Source organism: Fukomys damarensis, unplaced genomic scaffold, assembly GCF_012274545.1.
Source record: "Fukomys damarensis isolate Sample0158 unplaced genomic scaffold, DMR_v1.0_HiC HiC_scaffold_1, whole genome shotgun sequence".
NCBI lineage: Eukaryota > Metazoa > Chordata > Mammalia > Rodentia > Bathyergidae > Fukomys > Fukomys damarensis.
In genome coordinates, this window is record NW_022900913.1 from 50,054,018 (window position 1) to 50,065,889 (window position 11,872).

The 11,872-nt window shown below is 34.8% G+C and overlaps 1 protein-coding gene across 1 annotated transcript in view; it reads right to left on the reverse strand.

Moving 5' to 3' along the window:
• The window catches only part of Cenpk (centromere protein K), a 47,436-nt gene that overhangs the window by 26,022 nt on the left and 9,542 nt on the right, over nt 1-11,872 (reverse strand). The window contains exons 4-5 of the mRNA XM_010637244.3: nt 10,200-10,272; nt 1,942-1,988 (exon numbers count right to left, since the gene is read on the reverse strand). Of these exons, the coding sequence (XP_010635546.2) occupies nt 1,942-1,988; nt 10,200-10,272 (120 nt within the window). The remainder of the gene's footprint in view (nt 1-1,941; nt 1,989-10,199; nt 10,273-11,872) is intronic.

Genomic DNA, 11,872 nt, shown 5'->3' on the forward strand with positions numbered 1-11,872 from the left:
TTTGAATTGGGTCTTTATATTTCGGGGGACTGTTTTGAGTTCTTTATATATTCTAGATCATAGTCCTTTGTCTGAGGAGCAACTGGTAAAAATTTTTTCCCATATTGGAGGTTGTCTCTTAGTTCTGTTGATGGTTTCTTTTGCAGTGCAGAAGCTTTTCAATTAGAGGAGATCCCAGTTGATTCCTTCTGCTTGTTCCCTTGCTATTGAGGACTTGTTCATAGAGTCTTTTCCTATGCCAATGTCTTCAAGAGTTCTGCCTAATTTATCTTCCAGCAAGTTTAGTGTTTCTGTTTTAATACTTAAATCTTTAATCCACTTGGATTTTAGTTTAGTGCAGGGTCTAGTTTTAATCTTTGGCAGGTTGAAATTCAGTTTTTCCAACACAATTTATGAAAGAGGCTATCTTTCCTCCAGTGAGGATGATTGGATCCTTTGTTGAAGATGAGGTAGCTGAGTACGTCTGGAGTTGTTTCTGTATCTTGCAATCTATTCCACTGATCCTCAGGTCTTTTTCTTTGCCAGTACCATGCTGTTTCTTTTCTTAGATCTTAATTAAAGCTTTTACCTGTCATTTCAGTTTTAATTTCCACTACCACTAAAGCAAGGACCCACATTACCTAGTGACAGTACAATGAAATATTTATATATGTATATATTTCCTGGCATACACTTATTTATTTATTTATTTTCTGGCATACACTTTCTAAAACATTTAGAATTTCTTAAGTACCTATTTATATCCTAATGAGTTGACTGACAGCAAGGCAGAATGTGATCAGCTTCAAGGGAGTTTCAGGATAGATGAATACATGGGAGGTCCCAGGAGGATGGCACAGAGAAGGCACAGAAGCTTCATGGACCTTTCCACATGGCTTCCCCCTCTGCATCCCTTCCATCTGACTGTCCATCTCTATTTTGTGTAATCTGCTTTATGAGTAAAAGCAGCATATTCCTGAGTTTGTGAGCCTCTCCAGAAAATTAAAAGAATACAAGAGAGGGGATCATGCAAAACCCCAATTTTTTGTTTGTTTTTGTTTTTGGTATTGGGGATTAAACTCGGGCCCTTATACTTGCAAGGCAGGTGGTGGAACCACTGAGCCAAATCTCCAGCCTGCAAATCCCCAGTTTATAGGTGGTGAGTCAGAAGTATAAGTGAAACCTAATTGCAATTGTCATCTGAAGTACGCAACTAAAGGATCTGATGCTACCTCTAGATGTCACTCGATCTCCTGATACAGAGCTGAACTGAATTACAGAATACCTAGCTGATGAATGCTAGAAAATCATCTGTGTTGAATCTGCCAGAGAACTGGTTTCTGGTAGAAATAAATCTCTATATATTTTTTGATCAATGGTGCTATGTTCAATGTTTCAATGTGTATTGAAAGGTGAGAGATAGTTGAAACATAGTAATTTTCCCTTTTCTAACTTTGGAGACATACTTCTTATTTCCAATTGAGACTTTTTTTTTCCATCTGAGACTTTAACAGAATGGCCTTTTCTGTGCATATTTCTACCAACATTCTATTCAGGAATATACAGGCATACTTTTAAAAAAACTGAGGGGTTCTTTCTAGCATTTCTTTTTTGAGTCACCGAAAGAATTGCCTTAAAAGGTCTATTCTTGGTTTTTTTCTAGGGTGCACTTCAAAACTCTTCACCCTTTCCCATTACCCAGTTCCCAAAAAGGTTCCATTTCTCAGTATTTGTTATAGTACCACTCTTAGTTCTCTGTACCAACTTTCTGTCACAGTCCTGATGTAAAAATTAACTGCAAAATTCAAATCTTTAGAAATATTCAGTTCAAAAAAATAAGTAAATAACAATTTAAAATATAACATGATTTCTGAATGGTTTTACCTTACTATGTCAAAAATTAATTTAAAACTGATCTAGATATAAATTATTTGAAGTTATTAAAATTGGTGAATGACTTACCTCTTCTTTCCCTAATGCTATCAGAACATCTTCAGTCAGGGGAGTTACTAAAAAAAAAAAAAAAAATAACAAAATTATACAGATTTAGTTAATTCTCAGTAACTCAGTTTTGTAGTTTTGTAAGGTAATCCTTTCCATCCATCTCCACTTATATGTTCTAGAATTTCTACTTAAACATTTATTTTTCAAAATTTTCTTTTTCCAGTTGTGGGGAATGAACTCAGGACCTTGGCAATGAGATATAATCCTAGGCATTTTTACTTTTTGAGATACAATCCTCCATGTCCAGGCTCATCTCAAACTTGCCACCTCCTATCTCAGCATCCCAGCGTGCTGGGATTACAAGCAATTTTATTTAACTTCTTTGTACATATAATCAACTTTATATACTTTTATATAAACATTACCATATTTGTGTATTTTGTTTTGAACATTTTTGCTTTTCAAGTCCTAAAAAGCAACCTTAACAATCTAGTGTTCATTTTTCTCTATACTCACATGACTCTATGCATGTCTACATACTTAGTATATATAAGCAATCACGGGTATACATAAGGTATATTATTATCATTGTTGCTTTTAGAAGAGTCCATCATACATTATTCCTATCATGCTTCCATGTAATAAAACTACCAGTGAAACCCTTTCATTCTATTCATCTTGTATAGGTCTAATTTGTCATCTTAATAAATGCATAATATTTCACAGTGAAAACATTGTGTTGATTGTTCTACTTAATGAACATTAACTTTGCACTTAGTTTTTAACTACAAGAAACAAGAACCCAGTAAATGTACAGTAAATCAAATGTATTGACTTGTTCATCTCTATTGAACATATTCCCAGAAATAGAATGTCACAGAAAGTGTGTATTTTGAATTTTAGAACAGCATGCCAAATTCCTTTCTCAAAACATACCTATGTCCAATGAATTAAAAACAGCAAAAGATATAACTTTTTTATAGGTTTTACCAGTGAATAAAAATGAATATTAACCTTTGTGTAGAAAAATTAATAAATGTTTAATCCTTACACAAGAAAAGTGTACTTTCATAATTAAGTGCTATTTGAAATTTCACAAATGATACGTACACTGCTGAAAGATTTCAAAGGTGTCTGCTATCTCAGAACCTTTTAACAAGAAAAGACTTTCTACATGTGCTTCATTAGCCTGTGTTAGACTTGATTGTTGGGAACCCTAGAATAACTACTGCTATGAAATGAGTAAATAGCATCCAAAGGCCCATGTAGTAAAGGATTGTTTGCCAGCCTGCGACACTATTGGGAAATAGTGTCTTTCTAAAATGGAAGTTGGGCCTAGTCGAGGAAGTCAGGTCACTGGGACATGCCCCTGAAGACAATATGAAGACTCCAATTCCTTCCTGCCTTCCTCTTTGCCTCCTGATTACAATCAGGAAAGCAGTGTCCCCTCAACATCTGCTCCTACCATGATGTTACCCTTGCCCCAGACCCAAAAGTTATGGGGCCAACTGAGCATGGACTGACTCCTAAAACTATGAAAATAAACCTTTCCTTTTTATAAGTTGTTTATCACAGTTATTCTGTCACAGTGACAGAAAACATGCAACTACTAACTAAATAATTTCAACAAATGCAATTGAAAAGACTTAAATACAACATTTTGAAAAAAATCTCCCTCTTTGCCAGAAATGGTTAAGAATAGCATTTCAATATTCATTCAAACAACCATTTCAACAAACATAATAAAAGATATTAAGAATATAAAAATTTTAAAATCCCACCCAACATGGCAGCCAGGTGGGTATCAGGCATATAAGCAGCCTATCCATTCAGTGGTACTGTGAAGGGATGACGAGAACAAGAAAAATAATATTTAAAATTTTTCTGACATACAGCATCAAAAAGGATAGAATAAGCCGGGCATGGTGGCACATGCCTGTAATCCCAGCACTTGGGAGGCTGAGGCAGGAGGATTGCTGTGAGTTCGAGACCAGCCTGGGCTACATAGTGAGTTCCAGGTCATTCTCAACTACATAGTGAGACCCTGTCTCAAAAAAACAAAAAAAAAACAAAAACAAACAAAACAAAAAAAGCATAGACTATTTAAGAACAAATAAATCTACTCAGATGTGGTGGTGCACACCTACATTCTCAATATTATGGGAGGTTGAGGCAGGAGAATCCAAGATCTACTTGTGCAACTTACAAAAACCTTGTCTCTAATAAAAAATTACTGCTCACTTCAGCAGCACATATTCTAATAAAAATTTTAAAAGGGGATGGGAATGTAGTTTAGTGGTAGGATGACCCCAGGTTTGATATTCAGTACCCAAATAATAAATTTAATACAAGAGGCAAAAAACTTATATGCTGAAAACTACAAAATGTTACTGAAAAAAATGAAAAGGCACTCCATGTTCATGACTAGAAAATTAACTTAATAAGATTCCATAATAAGGGCTGGGGATTTGGCTCAGTGGTTCCTCAGCCTGCCTTGCTAGTGCAAGGGCCTGAGTCCAAAAAAACCAAACAAAAAACAGATTCTATAATAATCAAAAAGATATGCAGATTCAATGCAATCTCCAACAAAATAGGATTTTTTTTCACAGAAACAGAAAAATCCATCCTACAATTTATATCATATCTCAAGGGATCCCAAACACTCAAAACAATCATGAAAAAGAACAAAGTGAAAGCCTGACACCTCCAAATTTCAAATTTACTACACAAAGTTATAGTTAACAAAATACTTTGGTACTGGAATGCAAATAAGAAATATAAATTAAGGCCCAGGATTTAACTCAGTGGCACCACAACTGCATTACAAGCACAAGGTCCTGAATTCAATACCCAGTACCAAAAAAAAAAAAAAAAAAAAAAAAAAAAAAAAAAAAAAAAAAAAAAAGAAATACAGACTAAAGGAATAGAATCACATATCTGTTCTCATAGAGTTCGATCTCCTGTACCAAAAAAAAAACAAAAAAACAAACAAACAAAAAAAAACTGAACAAAGACCAAAATGCATCAAGCTAAATCTATGAAATTCTCACAGAAAAAACATGAAGTTTTATGACATTGGATTTAGTAATAATTACTTGGACAGTGACCAAAACCACAGGCAACAGTAAAAATAAATTGGACTATATCAAAATTTAAAACTTTTCGGAATCTAAAGACACAGTCAACACAGTAAAAAGACATGCTACAGAATGAGAGAGATATTTATTTACAAATCAAGTATCTTACAAAGGGTTACCAACCAGAATATAAAGAGAAGGAAAACAAGAACATTTCTTCAAAGAAAATACACAACTGGCCACTGATATAATTGTGGCTTGCCAATGGAACATGTATCATCCCCAACTGGGTCTGCAGAACATTGTGCTGGAGGGCCATTGGCCAAATCACTAAGTTCCTTATTAATCCACTTCAGCGCCATGGTCCATGCTGTCCTGGCCCTCAGTGTCTGCGTGTGCTCAGTCCCATCATGTTTCAATGGTCCTCAGGTCCCAGCAGCTCAGACAAAGCCCTTGGACTATTGCGGGCCTGATGTCATGATAGGTAGGCAGCGGCCGGGGTGGGTAATGGGTCAAGGGAGGGCGGTGGGAACCAGAAGGAGACCCCAGAAGAAAGGGCCTGGAAGAGGCAGCTGTGGGAGGCACCCCACATCCCTCCATGAATTACACATTTAAAAATGGTTATGAGAATAAATTTTACGTGTATCTTGGCACAATTAAAAACTTTAAAAACAATTGAACAGAACTTCAGAGACTTCTGTATCTATAACAAATGACACTACTAAAATTTCAGGAGAGGGACAAAGCTATAGAGGAAGTTGGAAAAAAGTGTGGACAAATAATAACTGAAGATTTCTCAAATTATGCCAAAGGCATAAATTCACATAAGAATGTAAGACTATGTCAGACAGAATAAGTTTAAAGAAATCCATGCCAAGATGTATTATAATTTATCTTCTAAAAACTGAAGAAATAAGAAAATAAAAACTGAAGAAAAAAACATCCAGAAAACAACAATACTTTTCCTATGCGGGAAAAATCAGTAGGACAGTATTATGTTTTTCATTACTAACCAAGAAGGCAGAAAAAAAGTGTATTTTTCAAGTGCTAAAGAAGATAATGCTGAATTACACATTCAGTCAAGCTATCCTTTAGGGAATGAAAATGAAATTAAGACACTGTCAGTGAAAGAAATATTAAGAGAATTTGTCAGTAGTAGACCAAACATAAGAAAAATGGCTAAAGGAAGTTCTTACAGAAATAATAGAAGGAATTTCACAATGTCAGGAGGGAAGAACAAACAATAAAGAACAAAAATATGGTCCAAAGCAACCATGAATCAAACAATCCCAAGAAAATACTGCTAACAACTTGATGGAATCTTGGAAGTAGATCCAAACTTCTCAGTAAAGTCTTTAATTAGAATCTACCATTGTCAGGGGCCGGGGATTTAGCTCAGTGGTTCTACCGCCTGCCTTGCAAAGTGCAAGGTCCCAAGATCAAACCACGGCACCAAAAAATAAAATAAATTAGAATTTACCATTGTAACCTTGAGATCATTAAAGAGAGGCCCCAGCTATGCTGTGTCCACATGCCTGACACACATATCTATATTATATAAATACCAATATACAGAAACCATGAGATAATCAATATCTGTTCTTTTAAGTCATCCTAAAAAAAGTCCCAAAACAAGATTAGAAAATTTTGATGTGGCAGCTGGTCTTTAAGGACACTGGGACTCATTATATCACCCTCTTAACTCTAAGACTGAAAATTGCTACCAAAAAAAAAAACCTTGTGGATAAGACATAAAAACTCCTATCATAATACAGCAGACAGGAGATAAGTAAACCTGAGGGTTCAATATTTAGTGCTATTCATGAAATATGAAAACGGAAGACTCTAGGATAACTCAAATTTATAGCTGATAAAACAGATACTATTCAATGGGTAGGGGACAGATAACAGTTAATGAATCTATGGCATCTGTAGAATATTTTGGAAAAAATGTCTAAAAGAGACAAAGATATGAGTTGATGATGCAGAAGTCTGATTTGAAAGAATATATACGTTTGGAAGTTTTAAAGACTGAATTGTGTTCTCTAAATCCAAAGTCACATGTTAAAAGCCTAACCATCAGTACGTTAGAAGGTGATTGTACTTAGAATTGGGTAAAGAAGTAATTGGCAAGGCATGGTGGCACAGGCCAGTAATATCAGCACTCTGGGAGGTTGAGATAGGAAGATCCTACTTTTAAACCCAGCCTGGATCGCTTCTCGGCCTTTTGGCTGAGATCAAGTGTAAACCCAGCCTGGGCAACTTAGGAAAACAATGTCTCAAAAAAAGAAAAGTAAACAAAAAACAGAAAAAGGCAGCTGCAGATGTAACTCAGTACAAAGGCCATAGGTTCAACCTCCAAAACATAAAAAGACAATGATTAAAGAGGTAATTACATGTAAATGAGGTCACTAGGCTGGGCCATATTCCAACATGAATGCATCTTTGACATTAAGAAAGAGAAGCACATGGGTCAGGGATTTAGCTCAATGGCAATGTGCCTGCCTTGCAAGTGCAAGGTCCTGAGTTGGATCTCGGGTACCAAAAAAAGAAAGAAAAAGAAACAGGCACAGAGGGAAGACAATGAGAAGACCCAGGTGGAACACAGCTCCTATGGTTTAGATGAGGTCCCCCTAACATTCCCCATGTGTTAAAAGGTTAGTCTCCAGTATGGCATTATGGGAAGGTAGGTGGGTTCTTATGAGAGACCCTTAGGTCACTGGGAGTATGCCAAATAAGCCCAATGAAGGGGTCTGTCTATTCTCTTTGCTCAATTACATACTCCCCACCATTACAATCCAGTAACCCTACCAGAAGCAAAAGAACAGGCCCACCCAATCTCAGACTGGAACTGGAACTTCTACAACCATCAGTTAAAAAAGTTTTGTTACAATTTTCTTGTATTTTATTAGAGTAATAGAAAGCTGACTACTGTAATGGCCATCAACAATCCAAGGAGAGTCCACAGGAGAAATCAATCCTAGCCAAGTATAGTTGTACATACCTATAATTCTAGCTACTCAGAGGGCGAAGGAAGAAAGATTGCAAGTTTGAGGCCCGTCTGGGCAACGTGGTGAATTATCATCTCAAAACAAAATAAAAAAGGGCTGAGGATGTACTTCAGTGGTGAGTATCTGCCTCGCATGCGCAAGACCAGGTTTAACAACCAGTTCCAAAAATGGTTTAAGAAAAAAAGAAAGAAAAGAAAGAAACCTTGTTGACATCTTGATCTTAAACCTCTCCCGAATTGTGAGAAAATGTCTGTTGTTTAAGCCACAGTTTACGGTACTTTAAGCCCTAGTAAACTGCTACAGAAATCAATAAAGATGTAAGACAGAAAAGCAGAAGCGGAAAATATAGTGCTAGTAGAGCATATAGGGTTAGAAGTGAATAAAGCTTAGCACAGTCCTCAGAAAAACACAAACATTTTAACAGCTGAGGACGAGCAACCTTTGAGATACTCAAGTATACTGCTGAGAAGGCAACAGGATATATAGTTTAAGACAATTTTTAAAAAGTTATAATTACATACAACTATACGGAGTCCACCAAAAAAAAGTATACACACCTATACACAGAAAAACCTATATAAGGTGTACATCCTTCTGATTTAACACCTGCAGACTTTTATCTGTGGGGGACCCTAACAGGTGTATATTGTAGAAAACCCATTACACCGTCAGCCCTTAAAGAAGAAATTAAAACTGCATATGCAGCAATCTCAATGTACACTTTGACCCAAGTTACCCAAGCAGCAGTTCACTATACTAATGAATGTCTGGAAGCTAATGGTCACCATTTTGAGCACTTCTTGTAATTGTAGAGACCAAAGGTAACTTAATTAATTAATCTCATGATATCTCAATAAATTTAGTATTAAAATATTTATTTTCTTTTTTCTTTTTTTTCCTGAAGTGCGCATACGTTTTTTGTTGTTGTTGTTCTTCGACTCTGTATCTAACAGAAAAGCTTAGATTAAAGACTAACAGGGCAGGAGGTTTGTCTCAGTGGTTCTGCCACCTGCCTTGCAAGTGCAAGGGCCTGAGCTCGATTTCCAGTACCAAAAAAAAAAAAAGACTAACAGCTAACAGGTAGTAATTAAGATGTAGAGCAATGATGAATATTAGCATGAACAGAGTAATTAAAGAATGCTGATGATGCCAGGCATGGTAGCACACACCTGTAATTCTAGCACTCAGAAGGGTTAGGCAGGAGGATCACCATGATTTCAAGGCAGCCTGGACTACCCAGTGAGTTCAAGGCCAGCCTGAACTACTGTCTCAAACAAAACAAAACAATAACAAAATAACCCACAAAGAATGTGGATGAAACTGTGTAGGACGAAAATGAGAAAAAAAAGAAGATAGCTTAGGACTGCTTTTTGGGAAATGTCAATAATTTCAGTACAGAATGATAATCCTACAAAAGAGCCTAAGGATGGAAGAGAAAGGAATTATAGGGAAGCAGAGGGAAAGAAGGAAGACGTATGGAAAAAAAGAGTGTAATCCTATATGAAATTTCTATATGAAAACCAGATACAAATATATATGAGAAGCTTAGACTTTCATAATTAAAAAAAAAATCACGGGGCTTGGTGGCACACACCTGTAATCCTAGCACTAAGAAGGCTGAGACAGGAGAACTGCCACGAGTTCGAGGTTAGCCTAGGCTACATAGTGAGTTCTGGGCCATCTGAACTACATAGTGAGACCCTGTGTCAAAAAACTAATAAATAAACTAACAACGTAGGTATTACAACTATACATTTTAAAGCCATCTTCTCTTTCTCAACCAAAAGAAAAAAATATATTTGGCTCCAGCTAGACGAGTCGAGAGACAACATAAAAATTATATAGCCCCTATGCAAAGAAGCAATTAAAATAAAATAACTTTTCCATTAGGAAAGTTTCACGCATAAACAATTTAGTTTCTACTGAATAAAAGGCAATTCCTATGAAGATATAAAATCACGACTAATAAGTATCTATAATAAAGATTACTATAATCTAGGTAAGACAGATTTATTCATTTAGAGTAATAACAAAATAACATGTTAAAAGAAAAATGGAATGACTTCCTAGCATAAATGGAATTAAGGCAATTTCAAGAAGAGCAAACGGATCTTATAATTCTTGCATCATTAATTTGCCAATAATTTATTTATAAAAATAGAACCCCAAAACTAAGAATCTTACTTACTTTCAGGTGTTTCTTTGTGCCACTGACTGAGTTCAGCTGTCAAGCACTTCACTTGCATAATTAATAACGATAGCTACAAAAAAAAAAAAAGATTCAAAGTCATTTCTTGAGATTTACTGCTATTCACAGATGAAAGTGTAGATCACCTTAATTCTCTTATAATAGTTTCTAACACAAATGGCTAACAAAGCAGGACATGGTAGTACATGCCTGGAATGATATGAAGGGAGGATTAAAAGTTCAAGCGTAGCCTGTGCAGCTCAGCAACTTAGTGAGAACCTGCCTCAAGACAGAAAATAAAAGGTTGGAGGATATGGCTCAGTGCAAAGGCCTTGGGTTCAATCTCCAGAACTGTCAAAAAAAAAAAAAAAAAAAAAAGCTAACAAAATAGCACCACTAAAACTATACAGTTAATATTCAGCAGAATTCTGCTTCAAGGTGTGCTAATTGTAACTCACAAATTGTTTTACACTGTAATACAACATAAGGAGAATAAATTCTGCTTCACCACTCAAACTAAAAGAAGCCAAGTTCGTTATTTCATAAATATATCATAAAAAACAAAATGTTAATGCTTGCTGAAAGTTTTAGGTAAACTAATTTTAAATAAATGTCCTTTTGAAAAATTGTAAATGTTTTAGCTGAGTAGCTAAAAACAAAACTAAAAACACATATGGAGACAATTAATTATAAAATGACTACTTCTGCAAGTCACGCATAAAAACCAGTTTTACTACACACCTTTACAGTTTGTCATCTGTGTATCATTTAGCTAAAAATAAATTAGGGTGAGTGTGTTCTGGTAGAAGGTGAAGAAAATCATTCCAATTTTAATAATTATAAATTATATGAAAATCTGATTAGACTATAAGATTAAAGTCTGAAATTTAAAGTAAATTTCAGAGGCTTTTTAGTCTACTTATAATCTTATTAGTATCCAAACAGATTACAAATTTCACATTTCAAAAATGCAGTTCTACTGTAGTATAAATATTACAAAGGCACAAACTATCTTTTGTAACTCACAGTAGCTCAAACCCATGCTCTGTACCATAAAATTACATATTGAAATATATCAGAAAGAACAAAACTAAACAAAAACTTCTCTTTGAAAGCGTCATATAATTACATAAAAAAATTTATATATCTAAAATCTTTACTAAAAAGAACTGAATATTTTTCCAAATAACAATGTGAAAAAGCTTTATCAATTATAGTGATTTATAAATTTGTAAATTATAAATTATTTATAACAAATTTTTAAAAAGTGGTATTTAAATTAGATAAAACTATCAAGGTAAGGAATTCATATCATTTTTGCTCATATTAGGTTAACATGAAATTCCTGATATTTTTAAACCATAAAAAAAGAGTAATCTCATAGTTTAACCTCATGAATCACAGATCTTATCTTGCCAAAGCCCAACAAGACAAATATCCAAATTATTTTTATTCTTCCTATAAAATTAAGGGAATCAAAAGAAGGAAGGAGGAGGAAGGAAGAATGAAAGGAGATGGAAGGGGGGAATTAAGATGTGCTGTGTACATGTACCAACTCCCCACCAGGAATGTAATCATTATGTACTGTGAACATGTGCTATAAAAAAATAAAAACAAATAAAATAAAGAAACCACAGAAGTAAAAAAAAAAAAAAAAAAAAAAAAAAAAAAAT